A 27,148-nucleotide genomic window follows, 5' to 3' on the forward strand; every position below is an offset into this window, starting at 1 on the left:
AGGGATGACTGACTGACTAACCGACTGTCTGTATGACTGACTGTCTGACTGATGAGGTGACTGACTGGAATAGTTATTATAAAAGCTAAAAGCTGGACCTCAGCCTCAGAGGAGAGAGAGACAAGAAGAAAGACTCTTCAGCGTTGATACCCTGGTAAGACAACACTGTGTCAGATTAGTAAGTACACTGTTCTGAACTCCTGGTTCTGGAGGGTTGCAGTCAAGGTTGAGATCAATTGCATTTCTATTCAGACAATTCAGGAAGTAAACTGAAATTAAAATGTTTTTCTCATATACAAGCACTGAGTTTTTTAAAAATTGGAGTTGTAATTTTTGTTTATTTCTTGAATTGACTGAATTAAATGGAATTGAGGTGGTGACACTACTAAGCAACACTCGTCGCTCAGTTCGCCACACTGATTTAAGACAATGCCCTAACCCTGGTTGCAGTATGAACCGGGTTCTGCCCTAGCCCAGCACTAACACATGATATTCAGCTAATCAAGGTCTTGATGAATTAGTTGATCATTTAAATCAGGTGTATTAGTGTTGGGTTGGGACAAATACCTCCACACGCCGCAGCTCTCTTGGACCACAAGTGATATACTGTAAATTCTGGATTAGAGGTCAATTCTGGATTGACTCCAAGCCACACAGACAGACTAGATAGACAATTGTGTGCCAAATTCACACTTTTATTGGACATTTCTGGTCATAGAGAAGCTACAACAGTCAAAAAACCTATTTGATTGAGTTGAAGTTGTAGTCTAGTTGAAGTTATCGTCTAGTTGAAGTTATAGTCTAGTTGAAGTTTATAGACTAGTTGAAACGTTGTCGTCTAGTTGAAGTTATCGTCTGTTGAAGTTATAGTCTAGTTGAAAGTATAGACTAGTTGAAGTTATCGTCTAGTTGAAGTTATCGTCTAAGCTAGAAGTTCATAGTCTAGTTGAAGTTATAGTCTAGTTGAAGTTATAGTCTAGTGAAGTCGTAGTCTAGTTGATTTAGTCTAGTTTGAAGTTAGTAGTCCCTAGTTGAAGTTATAGTCTAGTTGAAGTGTATCTAGTTGAAGTTTAGTCCTAGTTTGAGAAGTTATAGTCTAGTTGAAGTCGTATTCTAGTTGAAGTTATAGTCTAGGTGAAGTTAGCAGAAGTTACTAAGGGTTGGTAACAGGCTGATTGGTCGGCTATTTGAGCCAGTAAAGGGGGCTTTACTCTTAGGTAGTGTCCAGCGTTCCTGACCTGTTTTCCTTTGTCATGTATTGTTTTAGTTGGTCAGGGCGTGAGCTTGGGTGGGTTGGTCAAGGTTTGATTTTCTATGTTGGGATTTTTGTGTTCGGCCTGGTAATGATTCCTCAATCACGAGACAGCTGTGAATTCGTTGTCCCTGATTGAGAATCATACTAAGGCAGCCAGGGTTTCACTTGTGTTTTGTGGGTGTTTGTTCCTGTGTCAGTGTTTGGGCCACACAGGACTGTTTCAGGTTAGTCACGTTTGTTGGTTGTTGTATTTTGTAGTGTTTGTTGTTTTCCCATCAAAATATGAATACTCACCAATCCGCATCTTGGTCCGATACATGCTCCTCCTCGTCTGAGGAGGAAAACGACTACGACAGCCGTTACAGAAACACCCACCATAACAGGACCAAGCGGATTGGAGAAGGAAGGCAAGAACAACAGCAATGGGGAAATGAGGAATGGACTTGGGAGGAAATCCTAGACGGTAAAGGACCCTGGGCAGAGCCAGTGGAGTGTCGCCGCCCCAAAGCGGAGCTGGAGGCAGCGAAAGCGGAGAGGAGGTTTTATGAGGCGAAAGCAAGGCAGAGCGGCTGGAAGCCCGAGAGGCTCACCCAAAAATKTATTGGGGGGAGGCTAAAGGGGAGTGTGGCGAAGCCGGGTTGGATACCCGAGCCAACTCCCCGGGCTTACCGTGGAGTGAGAGGGCGTCGTACTGGTCAGACACCGTGTTATGCGGTGGAGCGCACGGTGTCCCCAGTACGTGTGCTTAGCCCAGTGCGGGCTATTCCACCTTGCCGCACTGGGAGGGCTAGGTTGGGCATCGAGCCGGGTGCCATGAAGCCGGCCCAACATATCTGGCCTCCAGTACGTCTCCTCGGGCCGGCGTACATGGCACCAGCCTTACAGGTGGTGTCCCCGGTTCGCCTGCATAGCCCAGTGCGGGCTATTCCACCTCGCCGCACTGGCAGGGCTACGGGGACCATTCAACCTGGTAGGGTTGGGGAGGCTCGGTGCTCAAGAGCGCGTGTCCTCCTTCACGGTCCGGTATATCCGGCGCCACCTTCCCGCCCCAGCCCAGTACCTCCAGTTCCAGCACCCCGCACTCGCCTTATGGTGCGTGGCCCCAGCCCAGTACCACCAGTGCCTACACCACGCACCAGGCTTCCAGTGCGTCTCCAGAGCCCTGTTCCTCCTCCACGCACTCTCCCTGTGGGTGTTCAGACTAGTAACACATTCCGGCATAACGCACAAGCCGTTGCGTCTGCAGAGCCTGTACGCACTGTTCCTTCTCGCCCGCACTCGCTGAGGTGCTGCCCTCAGCCCGGTACGAATCCAGTTGCCGGATCCAAAAACAGTCCAACCAGGCTATAGTAGCGCATTCGAGATCAGTGTGCCTGTTTGCTGTCTGCACTGCCTTGAGGTCTTCTCAGTCCCGGTACCGCAAGCGCATCCCCAGGCCTACTGTGCGACTCAGCAGGTCAGAGTCGGCCGTTACTGCCAACGGCGCCTGAAACTGCCCGTACTGCCACGAACGGCGAACTGAACTGCCGTGTGCCTGCCACACGAACTTACACCATGTGACGTGCTGCACAAGTAAAGAAGAAGAAAAATAAGGAAAAGCGTAAGGAAAAAAAACTGAATATTAAGAAACTGTTCGCGTCGCCAAGCGCTCGCATGAATGCCGCGTGTAATTAGAGCCTTCAAGCCCGGCCCGGAGATCTGCATGAGCGCTCAACGCCGTTGCAGCCTATAAAGCCGTCGCCAGACAGGAGCCGCTAAGAGCCTTCCGCAAAGACGAGCTAGAGCCTCCGCCAACAGGAGCACGCTAGAGCCTTCCGCCAGAGCGCGTGCATAGTCGAACCTTCGCGAGAGGTCAGCCAGAGGCTCCCGCAGACAGGATCAGCAGAGCCTTCCGCAGACAGGATCAGCCAGAGCCTTCGCCAGAACTAGGATGAGCCAGATCGTGCAGCCAGTGCATGAGCAGAGCCCAGATCCGTCAGCCAGCATGAGGCAGCCAGATCCGTCAGCCAGCCATGACAGCAGATCCGTGCCACAAGCACCGAGATCGTCAGCCAGCCATGAGCGGCCAGGTCCGCAGCCAGCATGAGCAGGCCAATCCGTCAGCAGCCAAGCCAAGAGCAGCCATGCCATGCAGCGCAGATCCGTAGCACGCACATGAGCCGTCCGCAGCCTAGCAGATGTACCAGGCCTAGATCGCAGAGCCGTACAGCCGAGATCCGCCAGAGCCTCATCATGACCCAGGGATCGCGCAACGTTCAGAAAAAGGATCGGCCAGAAGCCAGACACAAGGATCGCCAGCACAACAGGATTCCGAGAGCACCATCGGATCCGCCATCTCAGCCGGACGATCCTCAGCGGAGTGCCCTTTACCTGGTTGTGCTCCTTATCCTTAGTGCTGGCCCCTTATCGGTGCAGCCGCATGGTCGGTGCTGCCACCTTGGTCGGTGCTGCCCTGGTTCGGTGCTACCCCGGTCAGGTGCTAACTCCTAGTCTGTGCTACCTTGCATAGTGGGATTGACATGAGGGTGATATGGGGTATAGGCCACGGAAGGGGAGGTTGGACTATGTGAGAGGTGGGACTGCGACGCGCCAGAGCGGCCACTGTGGACAGACGCACACAGACCAGGACTCCCTAGCTTCATGTGCGGTGCGCCCGAGTTTTGCACTAGGGGGGTCTGTACGTTACTGACCTGTTTTCCTTTGTCATGTATTTGTTTTAGTTGGTCAGGGCGTGAGTTGGGTGGGTTGGTCTAGGTTTGATTTTCTATGTTGGGATTTTGTGTTCGGCCTGGTATGATTCTCAATCAGAGACAGCTGTGAATCGTTGTCCCTGATTGAGAATCATACTAAGGCAGCCAGGGTTTCACTTGTGTTTTGTGGGTGTTTGTTCCTGTGTCAGTGTTTGGGCCACACAGGACTGTTTCAGGTTAGTCACGTTTGTTGGTTGTTGTATTTTGTAGTGTTTGTTGTTTTCCCATTAAAATATGAATACTTACCAATCCGCATCTTGGTCCAATACATGCTCCTCCTCGTCTGAGGAGGAAAACGACTACGACAGCCGTTACAGGTAGGGGAATAACTTTTGCTTCCATCCAGGCCTGAGGGCACACTAGAAAGTAGCCTTAAATTTAAGATATGGCAAATAGCAGTGGCAATATCGTCTGCTATTATCCTCAGTAATTTTCCATCCAAGTTGTTAGACCCTGGTGGCTTGTCATTGTTGATAGACAACAATACATTTTTTCCTCTTCCACACTTACTTTACGGAATTCAAAATTACAATGCTTGTCTTTCATAATTTGGTCCGATATACTTGGATGGGTAGTGTCAGCGTTTGTTTCTGGCATGTCATGCCTAAGTTTGCTAATCTGGCTAATTAAAAAATCATTAAAATAGTTGGCAATATCAGTGGGTTTTGTGATGAATGAGCCAGCTGATTTATGATGGAGCTGAGTTTGCCTTTTTCATTTAAGGTGCTCCAAAGATTTTTACTATCATCCTCTATGTCATTTATCTTTGTTTCAAAGTGTAGTTTCTTCTTTTTATTCAGTTTTGTCACGATTTCTCAATTTGTAGTACATTTTCCAATCGGTTGTACAGCCAGACCTATTTGCCATCTCTTTTGCCTCATCCCTCTCAACCATACAATGTTTCAATTCCTCATCAATCCACGGGGATTTAACAGTTTTTCCGTCATTTTCTTAATGGGTGAATGCAAAGTAGTAACTGGGATAGGCAATTTCATAAATGTGTCAAGTGCAGCATCTGGTTGCTCGTCATTACACACCACGGACCAAAAACATAGGAATCACTACAAAATTACGTACTATACTGGCTTTCCTAGATATGGCTACTATATTGTGATCACTACATCCAATGGATTTGGATACTGCTTTCAAACTAATTTCTGCAGTATTAGTAAAGATATGATCAATACATGTTGATTTCATTTATGTGCTGTTTGTAAATACCAAGGTAATTTGATTGATAACCTGAACCAGGTTGGAGGCACTAATTACAGTTTGAAGCTTTTTCTTTTTTGAGTGGGCAGCCTGATGAAAGCCAGTCAATATTTAAATCACCCAGAAATTATACGTCTCTATTGATATCACATAGATTATCAGGCATTTCACACATGTTATCCAGATACTGACTGTTAGCACCTGGTGATCTATAGCAGCTTCCCACCAGAATGGGCTTTAGGTGAGGCAGATGAACCTATAGCCATATTACTTCAACAGTATTTAACATGAGATCCTCGCTAAGCTTTACAGGAATGTGGCTCTGAATATAGACCACAGCACCGCCCCCGTATGGCATTTCTATCTTTTCTGAAGATCTTATAACCATGTATTGCTACCACTGTACCATGAAATGTATTATCTAAGTGAGTTTCAGAGATTGTCAGAACATGAATGTCATCTGTTACTAGCAAATGATTGATTTCATGAACCTTGTTTCTTAAGCTACATATGTTAATGTGGGCTATTTCTAACACTTTTCTGGGATGCTTGATTGTTTTTCTTGCATTACTGGGAAGATTGTCAGAGGTAAACATGCTCGGGTTATTTTTATTTGTGCAGGGTAAGCTGCACACAGTGGACTTCCTGCTAGGGCAGACCACCTCAGTTTTAACAGTATAATTCTGGTTCATAGGCATATATTACTGCATACAATAGCTGTAGGTTCAACAGAGGCATTCAGGGCAGTAAGAGGGACATAAATTAGGTTACTTACATTGTGTCTATCATTTGAATGGTGTTTCCTCTGACACATTGGTGCAGCTGGGCGGGTGATCAGAARCGCAGTTTGGCGGGTCATGTTTCGGAGGATGCATGACTCAACCTTTGCCTCTCCCCTGCCCGTTGGGGAGTTGCAGCGATGAGACAAGATCGAAATTGGAGAGAAAAGGGAGAAGAATAAAAAATATTCTACAACTTGATTGGAGTCCACCTGTGGTAAATTCAATTGATTGGACAGGATTTGGAAAGGCACACACCTGTCTATATAAGGTCCCACAGTTGACAATGCATGTCAGAGCAAAAACCAAGCCATGAGGTCAAAGGAATTGTCCGTTGAGCTCCAAGACAGGATTGTGTGGAGGCACAGATCTAGGGAAGTGTACCAAAACATTTTGGCAGCATTGATGGTCCCCAACAACACATCGGAACTACCAAGACTCTTCCTTGAGCTGGCCRTCCAGCCAAACTGAGCAATCGGGGGAGAAGGGCCTGGTCAGGGAGCTGATCAAGAACACGATGGTCACTCAGATAGAGCTCCAGAGCCCCTCTGTGGAGATGGGAGAACCTTCCARAAGGACAACCATCTCTGCAGCACTCCACCAATCAGGCCTTTATGGCCAGACAGAAGCCACTCCTAAGTAAAAGGCACATGACAGCCCACATGGAGTTTGCCAAAAGGCACCTAAAGACTCTCACACCATGAGAAACAAGATTTTCTGGTCTGATGAAACCAAGATTGAACACTTTGGCATGAATGCCAAGTGCCACGTCTGGAGGAAACCTGCCACCATCCGTACGGAAAAGAATGATGGTGGTAGCATCATGCTGTGGGCATGTTTTTCAGCGGCAGGGACTGGGATACTAGTCAGGTGTGAGGAAAAGATTAACGGAGCAAAGTAATGAGAGACCCTTAATGAAAACCTGCTCCAGAACCCTCAGAACCTCAGACTGGGGGCGAAGGTTCACCTTCCAAAGGACAATGACCCTAAGCACACAGCTTCGGGACAAGTCTCTGAATGTCCTTGAGTGGCCCAGCCAGAGCCCGGACTTGAACCCGATCAAAAATCTCTGGAGAGACCTAAAAATATCTGTGCAGCAACGCTCCTCATCCAAACTGACAGAGCTTGACAGGATCTGCAGAGAAGAATGGGAGAAACTCCCAAAATACAGGTGTGCCAAACTTGTAGTGTCATACCCAAGAAGACTCGATGCTGTAATCGCTGCCAAAGGTGCTTCAACAAAGTACTGAATAAAGGGTCTAAATACTTATGTAAATAAAATATTTCAGATTTTAATTTTTAATACATTTGCAAAAAATATATTTTTGAATCAATTTTAGAATAAGGCTGTAACGTAACAAAATGTGGAAAAAGTCAAGTGGTCTGAATACTTTTTGAATGCCGGTAGGCCTAAAGCCGGCAAATTAAAACAGGAGAAAATATCCTGATAAAAATTCATGCTATTTCAATTTCATTCATCTCTCTACTCCGCCAGTCTGCCTTCCTTTCTATCTGTCTTGACTTGCGCTATCACTAGGGAAGTGCAACATTATTTCAAATCAATCAACTGGTACCAAACACAATGTTAGGATAGAAGCAAAGGGAAATAATGTGCAAGTTGAGATAAATACAAGAGATGATTTGGACAGCGACATAAACATGATGATATTCTTATGAATGTACAGTGATGATGCAACTGTTGGTTGGCATAGTGATGCATAGTGTGCCTGTGATGACCAATACAGCAGGGCTTGGAACACTGCTCGTCCAGTCAGGATCCAAACAACAACAAAACGAACTTTAAAAAATGGATTAAACAGCATCTAAAGGAACGGCGGGGACTGCGAGGTGACGCACACACAGACATACTCTAACACACATCTGTTTTTTAGTTGTATTGTTCGTATTATTTTGGGGTTTGCGTGACTGTCCTTGTCTATCACTGTATCAGTGTTTCGTTACTTTCTTAGTGTTTTATTTGGATCCCAGGAAGAGTAGCTGTAAAAGCTAATGGGGATCCAAGTAAATAAACAGGTAAATGGGTTGACTGGAACGACAACGCCGTTTATCCGTGACTGTATTCAGAAAATACATCATGGGGGAAGTTAGGTCATGTTGTAAATGTATTCATTTATGCAAATGTAGGAAAATCATTATATTGTTCGTAAACTACACTGAACAGAATTAGAAATGCAACATGTAAAGTGTTGGTCCCATGTTTCATGAGTTGAAATAACAGATCCCGGAAATGTTCCATTCACACAAAAAGCTTATTTCTCCAAAATGCTGTCCACAAATTTGTTTACATTCTTATTAGTGAGCGTTAATCCATCCACCTGACAGGTGTGGCATATCAAGAAGCTGATTAAACAGCATGATCATTACACCGGTGCCCCTTGTTCTGGAGACAATCTGTAACGATCGTCTGTGGTGGTAGAAGGATCGGACCAAAGCGCAGCGTGGTAAGTGTTCCTGTCTTTAATGAAATCCAAAAACTGAACACAGGAACAAAAACAATAAACGATGAATCAAAACGAAACAGTACCGTGTGGCGACTAACACTGACACGGAAACAAACACCCACAAACCAAAAGTGAAACCCAGGCTACCTAAGTATGATTCTCAATCAGGGACAACGATTGACAGCTGCCTCTGATTGAGAATCATACCAGGCCGAACACAAAACCCCAACATAGAAAACCACACATAGACTGCCCACCCCAACTCACGCCCTGACCATACTAAAACAAAGAAAATACAAAAGACCTATGGTCAGAACGTGACACAATCAAAGGCCAYTAAAATGTGCAGTTTTATCACACAACACAATGATAATGCCACAGATGTCTCAAATTTTGAGGGAGTGTGCAATTGGCGTGCTGACTGCAGGAATGTCTCACAACCGCAGACAATTGCATTTCATCGATGTAAATTTGTTTACCAAGAAATACCTTGACGAGATCCTGAAGCCCATTGTGAGGCCAAATCTTTTAAGGTATCTGTGACCAACAAATCCATAGATTAGGGCCTAATGAATTTATTTCATTTGAATGATTTCCTCAACTATAAATCAGTAAAATCTTTGAAATTGTTACATGTTGCRTTTATATTTTTGTTCGATGTATTTTAAACATGTTTTTACTTGTTACGTTGATAGAAAGTGACTAGAGGGGACAGGAAAGACAGGAGAAAACATGGACTACATTCCGATTCTCTACCTTACCCAGAATTGCGCACTTGTATGAGGAATATGGTGGAAACTCCCACCAGGTATGCTTGCACCAATCCAATGCTTTTAAATACATAAGGGGGAGTGAACGAGTGCACACTTCTGGACAAGGGGTAGATCATAAGAACACAGACGTTGTGTCAAATAGGTAGTGGGACGGATTCGTACCCATGCCAACACCATACACCACCACCTGTGGGGGTGGTGGGACTAACCGCTAGACCACCCCCCAGGCCTCTAGCTGACAATGTCTATTCTTGTTTTATGGTTGTGTACATAAAGGGAGGAGGGCACAACATTGACTATATTAGGACAGTATGATTACATGTCTTTATGGCAGATTAATGACAGTTTACATGCAAACAACGTTAATGTGATTCCCATGATAGTCCGATCAGATGATTGTCTGTGTTGAATCTGTACTGTTATTGTTTGTTGTTATTACCTCTAGCTTTAGGGAGGTTTGACACAAAACAACTTTATTGACTAATCATATCAATTATTTGTTTTTCAGGATATTCACCAATTATTTGACACACTGAAGTTCTGTGAATATGGTAAGTTCAGAATTAATTTGAACTCAAAATGAATCAAATTTCAATAGCTATTGAAACCAAATAACGACAATCATAAAATGGGAAATTATTAAAACAGAGTTTATGTTTTTGATTGAGAGTAGTTTTGACTGTTTGCCTATGTTCTTTGCCTATGACTATCTCTCTCTTGCTTTGTCCCTCCCTCTTTCCCTCTCTCTGTTTTTCTCGCTCTCTCCCTCACTCTCATTCCCTCTACCTCCCTCTCTCCCTGTGTCTTGCCCTCCCCTAAGGTTCGTCCTTCCCGCCCCAGAGGTCACCGCCACTGTGACAGCTGTTTCAGCCAGTACTGCAAGGCCCCTGTGGAGATCTCTGTGTCATGTGTGCTCATCCCCTGCCGCCTGCTGTGTGGCGCCATCTTTCACCTGTGCAAAGAGGAGGAGCATGTGCTACTCTGCCCCAATGAGAGGGTGCCATGCCTAAATGCGGGCTTCGGCTGTCCAATCAGCATGCCCCGTTCCTGGCTGGCGGCCCACCTGCAGGTCTGTCCAGCCAGCGTGGTGTGCTGCTCCATGGAGTGGAACCGCTGGCCAGCCGAGGACGCCCAGTCACACACACATTCGGCCCTGCAGCATAACCTAGTGAAGGAAGAGGAGGAGGGAGGAGGACACGGCGAGGCGCTGGACCTGGCCATGGCTCTGAGAGATCAGCACCATTTGTTCCACTCCCTGAAGATGAAGAATCTCTTCCCTGAGCTGATTGAGAGGGTGGAAGAGGAGGAGAGGGAGGAGCAGAGGAGAAGGGAGGGGAGGAGGAGGGAGAAGGAAGAGAAGAAGAGGGAGAGGGAGGCCATGGAGGCACAGGGGGTGGATGGAGGAGTGTCTTTCCCTAACAGGGTTGGCTGTGTGTCTCCTGCTAATCGAGGATGGTATGGACCCCTCCCTGAGAATATTCAGGAGGCGGTTAGGGAGAGGGACAGAGAGAGGGAGGAGGAGAGAGAGCTGACCCAGGAGGAGAGGGAGGAGCTGGCCAGGGGAAGGGTGGTAGGATCAGAGGGCCCGGTGGCCTACGTCTGGGAGCGCATGTTTAACATGGAGAGGGGAGGCTGCATGATAGCTGAGGCTAACCAAGAGGCAGTGGCAAGGGGCAGAGGTCAGGGTCAAGCATCAGGAGTTAGAGGTCAAGAGATGGAGTCACATCAATCACAGACCCTGACCACCACAGGGACACAGGCACTTAATGACACACACACACACACAGACACACGCCCCAACCCCCAGTGCGTGGCCTGTCTGGCCGGCACTAAGAAGAAGCAGATGTATTACTGCAGCCAGCTGGAGCCCATGAAAATCAACACAGTGAGGACCTTTAAGATTCCCACCAGCTTCACGGCCAAACACACACGCATCAGGAACCCCGGACACCGGAAGAGGGTGGACGCGGCCGTGGACACCAGCGACCTGGGGGTGGAGCCACAGGACATGCCTATCTGGGAGGAGGTGCAGGTGAGAGTTCAAGGTGAACCCTTTGGATATCTCCAGTCAAAGTAGTTGCGGACCTATAGTCTCCCGTTATAGTTCATTAGTCTCCTATTAGCATCAATTCATGCCTAACTGAACATTTGGACCCACCTCGGAGGAAGTTGCCGCACCTATTTTGAGTAATTCCTTTCCCAGAGCGGAAATTCTCATTTAAGCTAGCACATATTCAGGAATTGGGGGTGTGAACGTCGTGGTGATTTCCATGTGTAGCAGAGAAATAATGACAAATAAGATACTGACCGACAGCTGTCAGAGTAACTAGCTAGTATGCTAACCGTAGCTGGCTAATGAAAGTTATGTGAGCGCTATTTCAGTTAAGACGGTTGAAAATGATTATTTCTTAAAAAGACTACCAGCCTACCTGTCAAGAAATTAGTCTCAGCTACACCGTGCCTACACAAGCTGTTGACATGTTGACGTTTGTCTGACTCTTCCCGTTTGCTAATTCCAGCAAAACTGTGTCATATTCCAGATCTCATTAAGCTAGCTATATATCAATGCATTATCTGGGCTGCGATTCCGCCATAGAAATAGAAAGAATATAAGCTCTGGTAATACGGATAGTCTAACTATTGAGACAATGGGCGAGTTCGTTTCGCATGTACCGGTGCCCCGGGTGGGTGGAGATTTCTCTTTAGGATCAATGGAATGGTTGAAAAAAGGGAGGTGCAAAAACATTAGTTTGCACCCCTTATTTTAATTTGCTCCATGGCTCAGGCAGCCAGGTGCAGGCTACAGCAAAATGAAGGAAGAGGAAGCGAGACCCCACTTGCTGTTTTTCTCTGGATCAATTCAAGTCAATGAACTAAGTAGACCAGACCCATCTGCTATTGCATTTGTGTCTATGGGAGACCCACCCCATTAACACTAGAACCACTGGGCCTTGAGGGACTGGAGAAATTCTAACAGTGTAATTCATATATTTCATATATGCTATTGCTAAAATAATAATTTGGTTGTTTTCATGAAGGTATTAGGTAGCATTAAATATAAGATTTATTTTCTCATTTCAAATAACAAACTAGCATTTTCATTAGTTATGTCACTGTAGAGTATACAGTATCAGTCAATCAAAAGTTTGGACACACTTAACTCATTCAAGGGTTTTTCTTTATTTTTATTAGTTTCTACATTGTAGAATAATAGTGAAGACATCAAAACTTTGAAATAACACATATGGAATCATGTAGTAACCCAAAAAAAAAWTCATATTTTATATTTGTGATTCTTCAAAGAACCATTCCTTTGCCTTGATGACAGCTTTGCACAGTCTTGGCATTCTTTCAACCAGCTTCATGAGGTCGTCACCTGGAATGYGTTTAAATGAACAGGTGTGCCTTCTTAAAAGTTCATTTGCGGAATTTCTTTCCTTCTTAATGCGTTTGAGCCAATCAGTTGTGTTGTGACAAGGTAGTGGTGGTGTATAGAAGATAACCTTATTTGGTAAAAGACCAAGTCCATATTATGACAAGAACAGCTCAAAGAAGCAAAGAGAAACAACAGTCCATCATTACGTTAAGTCAATACGGAACATTTCAAGAACTTTGAAAGTTTCTTCAAGTGCAGTCGCAAAAACCATCAAGCGCTACGATGAACCTGGCTTGTATACAGTGTGTGCAAATGAAGTAAGGAGGTATGGCAATAAATAGGCTATAGTGGAGAAGTAATTACAATTTAGCAATTAACACTGGAGCGATAGATGTGCAGATGAGGATGTGCAAGTAGAAATACTGGTGTGCAAAAGAGCAGGGGAAAAATTATATAGGGATGAGGTAGGTAGTTGGTTGGATGGGCTATTTATAGATGGGCTGTGTACAGCTGCAGCAATCGGAAAGCTGCTCTGACAGACGATGCTTGAAGTTAGTGAGGGAGAAAAGAGTCTCCAGTTTCCGTGACTTTTGTAGTTCGTTCCAGTCATTGGCAGCAGAGAACTGGAAGGAAAGGCGGCCAAAGCAGGTGTTGGCTTTGGGGATGACAAGTGAAATATACCTGCTGGAGCGCGTGCTACGGGTGGGTGTTGCTATGGTGACCAGTGAGCTGAGATAAGGCGGAGCTTTAACTAGCAAAGACCTATAGATGACCTGGAGCCAGTGGGTTTGGCGACGAATATGTAGCGAGGACCAGCCAACGAGAGCATACAGGTCGCAATGGTGGGTAGTATATGGGGCTTTGGTGACAAAACGGATGGCACTGTGATAGATTGCATCCAATTTGTTGAGTAGAGTGTTGGAGGCTATTTTGTAAATGACATCGCCAAAGTCAAGGATCAGCAGGATAGTCAGTTTTACTAGGGTATGTTTGGCAGCATGAGTGAAGGAGGCTTTGTTGTGAAATAGGAAGCCAATTCGAGATTTAACTTTGGATTGGAGATGCTTAATGTGAGTCTGGAAGGAGAGTTTACAGTCTAACCAGACACCTAGGTATTTATAGTTGTCCACATATTCTAAGTCAGAACCGTCCAGAGTAGTGATGCTAGGCGGGCGGGCAGGTGCGGGTAGCGATCGGTTGAAGAGCAAGCATTTAGTTTTACTAGCGTTTAAGAGCAGTTGGAGGCCACGGAAGAAGTGTTGTATGGCATTGAAGCTCGTTTGGAGGTTTGTTAAAGTGGCTAGTGATACATTTATTACATCAAGATGGCAAGATGCAGTAGATGGTATAGAGTACAGTACATACATATGAGATGGGTAATGTAGGGTATGTAAACAATATATAAAGTGGCATTGTTTAAAGTGGATAGTGATACATTTATTACATCAATTTTTCCATTATTAAAGTGGCTAGAGTTGAGTCAGTATGTTGGCAGCAGCCACTCAATGTTAGTGATGGCTGTTTAACAGTCTGATGGCCTTGAGATAGAAGCTGTTTTTCAGTCTTTCGGTCCCTGCTTTGATGCACCTGTACTGACCTTGACTTCTGGATGATAGCGGGGTGAACATGCAGTGGCTCGGGTGGTTGTTGTCCTTGATGATCTTTTTGGCATTCCTGTGACATCGGCTGGTGTACGTGTCAAGGAGGGCAGGTAGTTTGCCCCCGGTGATGCGTTGTGCAGACCTCACTACCCTCTGGAGAGCCTTACGGTTATGGGTGGAGCAGTTGCCGTACCAGGCGGTGATACAGCCCGACAGGATGCTCTCAATTGTGCATCGTTATTTTTATTTATTTAACCAGGTAGGCTAGTTGAGAACAAGTTCTCATTTACAACTGCGACCTGGCCAAGATAAAGCATAGCAGTGTGAACAGACAACAACACAGAGTTACACATGGAGTAAACAATAAACAAGTCAATAACACAGTAGGAAAAAAAAAAAAATGAGTCTATATACATTGTGTGCAAAAGGCATGAGGTAGGCAATAAATAGGCCATAGGAGCGAATAATTACAATTTAGCAGATTAACACTGGAGTGATAAATCATCAGATGATCATGAGCAAGTAGAGATACTGGTGTGCAAAAGAGCAGAAAAATAAATAAATAAAAACAGTAAGAAAATGAGGTAGGTAAATTGGGTGGGTTGTTTACAGATGGACTATGTACAGCTGCAGCGATCGGTTAGCTGCTCAGATAGCAGATGTTTAAAGTTGGTGAGGGAAATAAAAGTCTCCAACTTCAGCGATTTTTGCAATTCGTTCCAGTCACAGGCAGCAGAGAACTGGAAGGACAGGCGGTCAAATGAGGTGTTGGCTTTTGGGATGATCAGTGAGATAGTCCTGCTGGAGCGCATCTGTAAAAGTTTGTGAGTGTTTTTGGTGACAAGCCGAATTTYTTCAGCCTACTGCGCTGCTGCGCCTTCTTCACCACGCTGTCTGTGTGGGTGGACCATTTCAGTTTGTCCGTGATGTGTACGCCGAGGAACGTAAAACTTTCCACCCTCTCCACTACTGTCCCGTTGATATGGATAGGGGGCTGCTCCCTCTCCTGTTTCCTGAAGTCCACGATCATCTCCTTTGTTTTGTTGACATTGAGTGTGAGGTTCTTTTCCTGACACCACACTCCGAGGGCCCTCACCTCCTCCCTGTAGGCCATCTCGTCATTGTTGGTAATCAAGCCTACCACTGTAGTGTCGTCTGCAAACTTCATGATTGAGTTGGAGGCGTGCATGGCCACGCAGTCGTGGGTGAACAGGKAGTACTGGAGAGGGCTGAGAACGCACCCTTGTGGGGCCCCAGTGTTGAGGATCAGCGGGGTGGAGATGTTGTTACCTACCCTCACCACCTGGGGGCGGCCCGTCAGGAAGTCCAGGACCCAGTTGCACAGGGTGGGGTTGAGACCCAGGGTCTCGAGATTAATGACGAGTTTGGAGGGTACTATGGTGTTAAATGCTGAGCTGTAGTCAATGAACAGCATTCTTACATAGGTGTTCCTCTTGTCCAGAAGGGATAGGGCAGTGTGCAGTGTGATGGTGATTGCGCCGTCTGTGGACTTATTGGGGAGGTATGCAAATTGAAGTGGGTCTAGGGTGGCAGGTAAGGTGGAGGTTATATGATCCTTGTCTAGTCTCTCAAAGCACTTCATGATGACAGAAGTGAGTGCTATGGGGCGATAGTCATTTAGTTCAGTTACCTTTGCCTTCTTGGGTACAGGAACAATGGTGGCCATCTTGAAGCATGTGGGGACAGCAGACGGGGATAGGGAGAGGTTGAATATGTCCATAAACACACCAGCCAGCTGGTCTGTGCATGCTCGGAGGACGAGGCTAGGGATGCCGTCTGGGCCGGCAGCCTTGCGAGGGTTAACACGTTTAAATGTCTTACTCAAGTCGGCCACGGAGAAGGAGGGCCTGCAGTCCTAGGTAGCGGGCCACATCGGTGGCACTATATTATCCTCAAAGCGGGCAAAGAAGGTTCTTAGTTTGTCTGGAAGAAAGACGTCGGTGTCAGTGACGTGGCTGGTTTTCTTTTTGTAGTCCGTGATTGCCTGTAGACCCTGCCACATACATCTCGTGTCTGAGCCGTTGAATCGCGACTACACTTTGTCCCTATACCGACATTTCACTTGTTTGATTGCCTGGCGGAGGGAATAACTACACTGTTTGTATTCGGCCACATTCCCAGTCATATTTCCGTGGTTAATTGCGGTTGTTCGCGCTTTCAGTTTTGAGCGAATGCCGCCGTCTATCCACGGTTTCTGGTTAGGGTAGGTTTTAATAGTCACAGTGGGTACAACTTCTCCAATGCACTTCCTTATAAACTCACTCACAGAATCAGCGTATAAAACGATATTATTCTCTGAGGCTGCCCGGAACATTTCCCAGTCCACGTGATCAAAACAATCTTGAAGAGTGGATTCCGATTGGTCAGACCAGTGTTGAATAGTTCTCATCACTGGTACATCCTGTTTGAGTTTCTGCCTACAGGGCGGGAGGAGCAAAATGGAGTCGTGGTCAGATGGATTCGTGGTCAGTCGYGGTCAGAAGGGAGGGCATGGGAGGGCCTTGTGGGACTATCATTTGTTTTTCAACGGGACAATGACCCAACACACCTCCAGGCTGTGTAAGGGCTATTTGACCAAGAAGGAGAGTGATGGAGTGCTGCATCAGATGACCTGGCTTCCATAATCACCCAACCTCAACCCAATTGAGATGGTTGGGATGAGTTGGACCGCAGAGGGAAGGAAAAGCAGCCAACAAGTGCTCAGCATATGTTGGAACTCCTTCCAGGTGAAGCTGGTTGAGAGAATGCCAAGAGTGTGCAAAGCTGTCATCAAGGCAAAGGGTGGCTACTTTGAAGAATCTAAAATCTATTTAGAATTGTTAAAAAAAACATTGGGTTACTGCTAGATTCCACATGTGTTATTTCATAGTTTTGATGTCTTCACTATTATTCAACAATTTAGAAAATATTAAAATAAAGAAAAACCCTTGAATGAGTAGGTGTGTCCAAACTTTTGACTGGTACTTTATGTAAAAACAAAATACCACAAAACCCACCAAAATTCAATTGTTCAATCAATTTTATTTGAGTGTTTTTGTATCAGCTATTAAACAGAAAACATAAGTGCTGGAGCTCCTTTTTATAAAGATACCTTTTTTACCCTAAACACAAAGACACACTGTCAGCAAAATGCACCATCAAATAATGAAAACAGCTTAAACATCATTATAAGCGCAAAGTGTGCTCGATAAATAGTGAAAATCAGCACAAAAGCAATAACGGCATTACAATTAATATAAGTGTCGCTATGACAGCAGTCATAAATAGTCAATTATTGTCAGCTCATGCTTACATGGCGTGCATTTTTACGCAATGACATCAGTTGGATTTCATTTAGCGCTTATTCCTTGTCCTAACAGTCGACACAAATCTTCCACTTTCCCTAGCTTGACACACTTCCCACAAACACGTCACTTGCAGGTGACACAAGTGTCTTGGGTTCTGTCTTTGTGCATCTGGCCACCTGGCACTGTCTCCTCCCCGGGAGCTGTGAGCAATTCTATCTCACGCAAAGGCTCCCATGGAATCTGTGCTGCTGCCTTGGCCCTCATTAGGTCTCAAACGTAGCCCTTATGCCAGACTCATGATGAAGTCTCTCCAAAACATCCACGCCAACCTATGGAACACAATAGAGTAGAAAACATTAGGATTATTTTCCCATAGGAAAAACATCATGTGTTCTGTCACTTCAAGCATTGTATACGTTTATCTATATGTATGGCAATAGGTATTATGCAATATTGACTTACCTTTGATTGTAGCAGCGATGACGCAGCACGTGCATCCATTCGTCTTGGTCTTCTTGCCATTGTAAATGAATTAAATCTCTCACTGTGTACTCCAAGTAGGCCAGAGTACACTGATAAAACTGCTTGGGTTTGGTGGACTGATATAGGGTACATTCACGTTTTAGTGATGACATAAATATCCATCATTCGCTTCCCCTTGCTCATCACCTCAGACATTTGCCCCCTTTCTCCCCATCATACATTAAGTAAAGTATCAAATCTGTTGTTATACGTGTGAAATTAGTTTCGGTAAAGTTTAGGTTAAGTTTTGAGGCAATTATCGGGGTGATTATCAACTGGGCACTGAACATTCCAATGTCGGGAGAATGAGTGCAGCATTCCCTACTGTCGGGAAGAGGGGCAACGGGGAAAACCATTCAAATACAATATTCCCTACTAAAGCTGGTTATAACTCCAGTTCTGTTTGTGATATTAAGATCATATCAACAGCATTCAATATACGTACTTATGTATGAAAAGTCAAGGACGGAGGAGGGAATGACTTAAAAAATAGCATAGTAATAAAATTTWAAAAAAAATAATGAGCAGTCAAAATTACGTAACTGACAATTTCTCCAAAATGGTAAACTATCTTTATCCCCCATCTTTGCAGTAGCCAAAGATGATCTATTATATTGCTCAGCTCAGATGTGACTCACAAACTTTGCAGGTGTTTCTGATTAATAAACAATTCAATGCTAGTGGGTAGAACCATTCAAATTAAAACAAGCATTGAAACTAAACGTAGGCAACAAAAAAATGTACACGTCATTTCATAGGAAAAGACACGTCATTGGCACAAATATGCACGAAGCAGGCAGTTTGGTTCTGTCACTTCAAGCACAAATGTATCATACTTGGACTAAAACAATGATTTATTGACTTACATCACGGGTAAACTCTGGCCATTGTCTTTCAGCTCGAAAAAGGTGGATTTCTAATGGTGTGGGCGTTTAATCTTGTCCGGCAACAGTGTAAAAAGTTGTGCATATCACTCCCAAACTCTTCCTGCATGTATCCACCAGGCCAGCCTGCTGTGTTCTCTGGAGAAGGAGCAGAGGGGTCACCTGATCGCTGAGTCACAGTCCAGCGACGCCCTCCTGAGCGACACGGGGACGCAGACCTACGCCTTCCTGTCAGCTCCGTTCAGTCGCGACACTTCATTGGCCAGTCTGACGGAGGACCGCCCCCTCCAGCTCCACCTCCAGCTGCAGGCGAAGGGTGTGACGGCCCGACACAACAAGTCTAGCTCCGCCTTCACCTTTCTCTGTGGACACACCTTCCAACGCAGAGAGTTCCCCAAACACTTCAGGTACTCCAAACACTTCAGGTAGCCCAAACACTTCAGGTACCTCAAACACTTCAGATATCTCAAACACTTCCAACAGAGAGAGTGCCGCAAAAACTTAATGTGCTCAAAACACTTCAGGTACCCCAAACACTTCAGGTAGCCCAAACATTTCAGGTACCTGACCCTCTGTCGTGTAGTAGCCTTGATATGGCTTGATATACTTTAGTATGTTTTCTAGACAAATAAAATGAATGTTCCTCATCATTATTATTCAGGAACGTGCACACCGACATACAGATGTGTGCTAGTGGCTGGTTTGAGCAGAGGTGTCCCCTAGCCTACCTGGGCTGCACTTACAGCCAGAGGAGGTTCCAGCCCTCCACACACACTGCCACTGTCACCTACAAGTAAGAAAGCTCCCTCATAGAAACATACAGACAGCCCTTACCATTACCCTGACAATAACTTTATCTAACCTGTACCTCCAGCAAAGAGCTTAGTAGCTTCAGCCTGAGGCCCACTGTCCCTGCCTCTCTAAATGAGGAGCCCCAATACTCCAAATCCCAGCCTGCTCCAGAACCAGTCTCAAACCTCAGGAGGCGAAGGTCGAGGGGTGGAGGAGGACGGGACCAGGACTCTCTGAGCACTCTGCCCTACGAGGTGCTGCACCACATGGCCAGCTTCCTGGACAGCTTGTCCCTGTTCCAACTGGCCCTGGTGTCCCACCTCATGAGGGAGGTGTGTTCCTCTCTGCTGCATGACAGGGGGATGGTCTCCCTCCTCTGGGAGAAGAAGACCTATAAGACTGGCATGGCCAAGTGGAAGGCCAAGAAGGTGGTGAGTTAGCCGAGATAGGAGAAGTTTCTAAATTAGTTTTTTACGGTGCTTTTCCTTTGTTGATTTCCTCTCCTCTCTTCTCCTTCCTCCTCTCTGCTCTCCTCTTTTTTGCTTTCTCCTCTTCTCTCTATTCCTTCCTCCTCTCATCTTCTCCTCCCCTCCACTGTACTCTCCCTCCACTCCTCCCCTCCCTCTGCCCAGGTGTGGCAGTTCAGTACTCTGTTCTCTCCAGTAGAAGCATGGTGTTTTGACAACAATGTACCCTCCATGTCAGACCACCTGAAGGTGTGCCCTTACTACGAGATGGAGCCCAGGACCGAGCGTGTGCTCCTGCCTCACATTGTCAACAACAAATTGAACACAGACACACAAAGCAACAGTAATAGTCTGGTCACCCTGTTCCAGAAGAAGACTTGAATAGTGTTTCATAAGATTTAATAGTGGTTCATTAGCTTTCAATAGTAGTTCATAAGGTTTGAATAGTGGTTCATTTGTGCTGCACCTACAATCCTCTACCCTGAGTGCCTGTCTGTTTGTGCCATCATGCCAACTCCTTGTCACTCATTGTCATGCCAAACATGTATGGCTTGACAATAACAGCAATAGAGTTGGCAAGGGCATAAACATATCTGGGACCAAGTTAGCGATCCACTGAAAGAGCCACTGAACATGCTGATTGGCATGTGTGTTTTTCTGTTGCTCATTAGAAAAATGAGATTTCTGTCTTTAAAGTGCGTTTCCTGACCGATTCTGCGCTTGGTTAATGATGTTTGTCCCCCATGAGACACTGCGGAAGCCTATTTCACTTCCTCAAAATCCCCAGAATAAATCTAAAATAACGCAAGAAATCTGTAATACATTTTTACGTTTTTGCTAAGGATGATTTAGTTGCACAATTCTACATCTAACTAAGATGTTTGGTGCAGTATTTCTCAAGTTTAAAAAAATTGCAACGTGTTGTCTAATGTCGAAGTCGGAGCAGCTGGGCAGATCTGTCTCATAGTCTATGCTATTGTATAGAGAGCAATCAACGCAGCTGTTCACCCCATGTTAGTGGGCAAATTGACATCTTCAAATCAAAACCCAACCTTTATCAATTTACCCGTGGTGAAGCACAGATGTTCCAAACTGTCAGACTGGATGTGCAACTGGTCAACTAGAGTCAGGTGCAGGAGAGCAGAGATAAGTGAACAGGCACACTTTAATTGGCAGAAGCAAATCAGTCGGACGCAACAGCGTCACAACACTCCTGCCAAAGGCAAAAGCGAATAGCGCACTAGTCACACAAATAATGTACAACAATACAATACCACGGGTTCAAAACAATACCCGGAAAAACCCAGCCTGCCACGTCACACAATAAAGGTAACGAACAATTACACACACAGACATGGGGGGAACAGAGGATAATATACACATAGAGTGATGAGGGGATGTAAACCAGGTGTGCGGGAAAACAAGACAAAACAAATGGAAAAGGAAAGGTGGAGCAGCGATGGCTAGAAGACCGGTGACGTCGACTGCCGAGCGCCGCCCGAACAAGGAGAGGAGCCGACTTCGGCGGGGATCATGACACAAACTCCGTTTTAGAGTACAGCACACATTTTGTTGTAACCCCGGACAAAAACACTTTTCTGCCCTACTAGAGCTGCCCCGGTCAACTGTAATTACTGTTATTGTATTTTACTTAATTTAATATTTTTTTTAACTAGGCAAGTGGAAAGTGGAAACGTCTAGGAGCAACAATGGCTTAGCCGCGAAGTGGTAGACCACACAAGCTTACAGAACGGGACCGCCAAGTGCTGTTCTCTGGATGAATTAATCATCTGGCAGCATCTCCAACTGACAAATCTGGGTTTGGTGGATGCCAGAAGAATGCTACCTGCCCGAATGCATAGTGCCAACTGTAAAGTTTGGTGGAGGGGTAATAATGCTCTGGGGCTTTTTTTCATGGTTCGGGCTAGGCCCCTTAGTTCCAGTGAAGGGAAATCTTAATGCTACAGTATACAATGACATTCTAGATGATTCTGTGCTTCGAACTTGACTGGCCTGCACAGAACCCTAACCTCAACCCCATCAAACACTGTTGGAATGATTAGGAAAGCCAACTGCGAGCCAGGCCTAATCGCCCAACATCAGTGCCCGACCTTACTAATGCTCTTGTGGCTGAACGGAAGCAAATCTCCGCAGCAATGTTCCAACATCTAGTGGAAAGCCTTCCAAGAAGAGTGGAGGCTGTTATAGTAGCAAAGGAGGGACCAACTCAATATTAATGCCCATGATTTTGGATTGACATATTTGACGAGCAGGCGTCCACATACTTTTGGTTATGTAATGTACGTACAGTATATACAATTTCCAGCCTTTCACAATAAAATAATTAGACTGCCCACAATTCATCATCATTACACTATTGTTTTAAATTCAATCATCCTCTTTATCCTCATCATTCAGATAAATCAACTTCAATCACCTTCTTCACCCTCCTCGTTATTCAGTTCATTGAAGTCACATGCACCATTATCAGTTTCTATCTGGTTTCTATCGCCCATTCATCTGTTGATGACGGAATAGCATATTTAAATTGTACGTTTATTATGTTACTAGTTTTTGCTTAGTAGCCAGAGCAATGCAGCCTCGTGAGTGGTCATGCGTTTATGCAAGGACAGCACAGATATAGAGCTGCACCTCTTGAATTTTGAGTTATTTGACAAAGGTTAGTATGTATCTATCCATAAAAACTGCAGAATATGCTCTCTCTAATACTATATAGAAATCAAAATGTTTTAAATGGATGTAACTCTGAAGGAGGATTTGATAAAGTGATGCTCCACTCCCTGCATCTGTAAATTAGAATAGAATAAAACTTTATTGTCCATCCAAATGGACATTTTGCTTTGGCATCACATTACTTTCAAAGGATTGCATACGCATACGTTCTCACATCATACACATTTAAACCAGTCAGTCCATCATATTGCATACACTAAAGATATAGAAGACATTCATATATTTACTCACAACTGACCACTGTCCCAACTGCAATGGATAGATAAGTACACATACCGATACAATTTACATTGCATTTAGTAGTCCAACAGCACAAGGAGCGAATTAATGTTTGAACACATTCTTCTTGACCATGGGCGTTCTGAAGTGCAGCCAGAGGAAAGCCTCTCGAACTGAGGGTGTAGAGAGTGGGAAGGGTCGCCAACGACAGACAGTGCCTTCTTTTTGGTTGCCTTCTTGAACAGACCTCTCAACTGAGCCTGTGGTCGACCAATTACTTTGCTGGCTGTGTTTACTATTCTGGTTAGTTTGCATTTGCTCCTCACACTCAGATTACCATACCAGACTGTCATATTTTTTATTTTATTTCAACTTTATTTAACCAGGTAGGCAAGTTGAGAACAAGTTCTCATTTACAACTGCGACCTGGCCAAGATAAAGCAAAGCAGTTCGACACATACAACAACACAGAGTTACACATGGAGTAAACAAACATAGTCAAAAATACAGTAGGAAAACAAGTCTATATACAATGTGTGCAAATGAGGTGAGATAAGGKAGGTAAGGCGATAAATAGGCCATGGTGGCGAAGTAAATACAATATAGCAATTAAACACTGGAATGGTAGGATGTGCAGTAGATGAATGTGCAAAAGTAGAAATACTGGGGTGCAAAGGAGCAAGATAAGTGAATAAATACAGTAGGGGATGAGGTAGTTGTTTGGGCTATTTACAGATGGGCTATGTACAGGTGCAGTGATCTGTGAGCTGCTCTGACAGCTTGTGCTTAAAGCTAGTGAGGGAGAAAAGAGTCTCCAGTTTCCGTGACTTTTGTAGTTCGTTCCAGTCATTGGCAGCAGAGAACTGGAAGGAAAGGCAGCCAAAGGAGGAATTGGCTTTGGGAGTGACCAGTGAGATATACCTGCTGGAGCGCGTGCTACGGGTGGGTGCTGCTATGGTGACCAGCGAGCTGAGATAAGGCGGGGCTTTACCTAGCAGTGTCTTGTAGATGACCTGAAGCCAGTGGGTTTGGCGACGAGTATGAAGCGAGGGTCAGCCAACGAGAGCGTACAGGTCGCAGTGGTGGGTAGTATATGGGGCTTTGGTGACAAAACGGATGGCACTGTGATAGATTGCATCCAATTTGTTGAGTAGAGTGTTGGAGGCTAATTTGTAAATRACATCGCCGAAGTCGAGGATTGGTAGGATAGTGAGTTTTACGAGGGTATGTTTGGCAGCATGAGTGAAGGATGCTTTGTTGCAAAATAGGCAGCCAATTCTAGATTTAATTTTGGATTGGAGATGTTTGATGTGAGTCTGGAAGGAGAGTTTACAGTCTAACCAGACACCTAGGTATTTGCAGTTGTTCAGATATTCTAAGTCAGAACCGTCCAGAGTAGTGATGCTGGACGGGCGGGCAGATGTGGGCAGCGATCGGTTGAAGAGCATGCATTTACTTTTACTTGTATTTAAGAGCAGTTGGAGGCCACGGAAGGAGAGTTGTATGGCATTGAAGCTCGTCTGGAGGGTAGTTAACACAGTGTCCAAAGAAGAGCCAGAAGTATACAGAATGGTGTCGTCTGCGTAGAGGTGGATCAGAGACTCACCAGCAGCAAGAGCGACATCATTGATGTATACAGAGAAGAGAGTCGGCCCAAGAACTGAACCCTGTGGCACCCCCATAGACTCCCAGAGGCCCGGACAACAGGCCCTCCGATATGAAACACTGAACTCGATCGGAGAAGTAGTTGGTGAACCAGGCGAGGCAATCATTTGAGAAAGCAAGGCTATTGAGTCTGCCGATAAGAATGTGGTGATTGACAGAGTCGAAAGCCTTGGCCAGGTCGATGAAAACGGCTGCACAGTATTGTGTTTTTTTATCAATGGCGGTTATGATATCGTTTAGGACCTTGAGCGTGGCTGAGGTGCACCTGTGGTCAACTCTGAAACCAGATTGCATAGCGGAGAAGGTACGGTGGGATTCGAAATGGTCGGTAATCTGTTTGTTAACTTGGCTTTCGAAGTCCTTAGAAAGGCAGGGTAGGATAGATATAGGTCTGTAGCAGTTTGGGTCAAGAGTGTCTCCCCCTTTGAAGAGGGGGATGACCGCAAATGCTTTCCAATCTTTGGGAATCTCAGACGACACGAAAGAGAGGTTGAACAGGCTAGTAATAGGGGTTGCAACAATTTCGGCAGATAATTTTAGAAAGAAATGGTCCAGATTGTCTAGCCCGGCTGATTTGTAGGGGTCCAGATTTTGCAGCTCTTTCAGAACATCAGCTATCTGGATTTGGGAGAAGGAGAAATGGGGAGGCTTGGGTGAGTTGCTGTGGGGGGTGCAGAGCTGTTGACACACACACACAATGCAAACAGTAACAAATTGGAGTCAAAGGCAGAGGTGAGAACCACAAATGTGATTCACCACCTGGATTCGGTCTTATGTAACAAAATGTGAAATGATGTTTTTACATTGGATAAAAGTAGACTCAGAGCTACAAAATGGTATATTATACACTGCATTTGAGGAACAATGGGAAAGTAATTCTGCTTTGAAAGTTGATCAACTTGTAAACTCACTTTTGAGAAAATCGCCTTTGACTGTTTTGGTATCTGGTGAAGAGCCCCTCCTTGTCCACACCCATTCAGCATTGTTCACACCCTCTTAAGTTTAGCCCCACCCATCTCGTCTCAATTTCATTACGCTTTTTTGCAGACGTTTACTGACACAGGCCCTATTCAACGGGTGTTGTACACACGTCACGTAACGTTAGCTAACGAGCCAGCCAGCTAACGTTAGCTAGTTAAAAACAATGAACAAAGTGCCAACACTGTCTAACATTGGACTCTATCTAGAAAAGCAAACAGCTCTGGGAAACTAATAATATTGTCCGCTAGGGAGCCAGCCAGCTAATGTTAGCTAGCTAGCTACTAGTACACTTTAGCTTAAGACATATAGCTAGCTAGCTAGGTAAACAATGTTTAAGACCACACACGTCACATAACGTTAGCACATAACGTTAGCTAGTTTAACAACAATGAACAAAGTGCCAGCAATGCCTCAGTGCTGGGAGCTAACCAACCATGTCCAATGTCAGCTAGCTAACATTAGGCTCTAACTAGAAAAGCAAACGGCTCTGGGAAACAAATAACAACATCAGCTAGGGAGCCAGCCAGCTAATGTGAGCTAGCTAGCTAACAGTACACTTTAGCTTGAAATGAAACCATAAATGTGTAATATGTGAAAATGTAGCTAACAAACGCTAGACTATCAACAAGCATCATGGACGCGTCTCTAGGATTAAATGTCAGGAATTGTGAAACACTGAGTTTAAATGTATTTGGCTAAGGTATATGTAAACTTCTGACTTCAACTGTAAGTATGTATGTATATGTATGTGTGTATATATATATATATATTTGGAAGTGATGCAGACAACTGCATTGATGGAAGCTACAATCTATCTGCAATATTAAAGCTGATCTACCCACTAATTTGTCATTTTTAAAATATAAATAAAAAACCACCTGTCACGCCCTCGGGGTTCTCTGTGTTGTAATAGGGCAGAGCGTGACTAGGGGGGTTTCTAGATAGTTTATTTCTATGTTGGTGTATGCGTATGGTTCCCAATTGGAGGCAGCTGAATATCGCTGCCTCTAATTGGGGATCATACTTAGTGTGTCCTTTTTCCCACATGCGATGTGGGATATTGTTTTGTTTTGTATGTGTGCTTATGTGCGCTAAGTATTTCACATCGTTATATCTTTGTTGTTTTGAGAAGTTTCACTATTATACAAATGTGGAACTCTACTCACGCTGCGCCTTGGTCCAATTATTTACATGACGATCGTGACACCACCATCTCACAGTAAATCCTCAGCCGCCATAAACGATCACATGCAACACATTTTGCCATCCTAATGTGCCTTTTGTGTATAGGCATATGTCTTTATAGGGATGTTGGGATTACTGCACAGTTTCCCAGACCAATGCATAA

General features: G+C 45.0%; 1 protein-coding gene across 1 annotated transcript; it reads left to right on the forward strand.

Moving 5' to 3' along the window:
- Window positions 1-27,148, forward strand: LOC111962043 (F-box only protein 40-like). Its single transcript, XM_023984808.2, has 7 exons — window positions 1-154; window positions 9,740-9,782; window positions 10,052-11,263; window positions 19,043-19,329; window positions 19,584-19,715; window positions 19,797-20,145; window positions 20,347-27,148. Exons 2-7 carry the CDS (start codon window positions 9,780-9,782, stop codon window positions 20,560-20,562), a joined length of 2,199 nt encoding a protein of 732 aa, XP_023840576.1. The 5' UTR covers window positions 1-154; window positions 9,740-9,779; the 3' UTR covers window positions 20,563-27,148.

This window comes from Salvelinus sp. IW2-2015, linkage group LG4q.1:29 (assembly GCF_002910315.2).
Source record: "Salvelinus sp. IW2-2015 linkage group LG4q.1:29, ASM291031v2, whole genome shotgun sequence".
NCBI classification, from domain to species: domain Eukaryota; kingdom Metazoa; phylum Chordata; class Actinopteri; order Salmoniformes; family Salmonidae; genus Salvelinus; species Salvelinus sp. IW2-2015.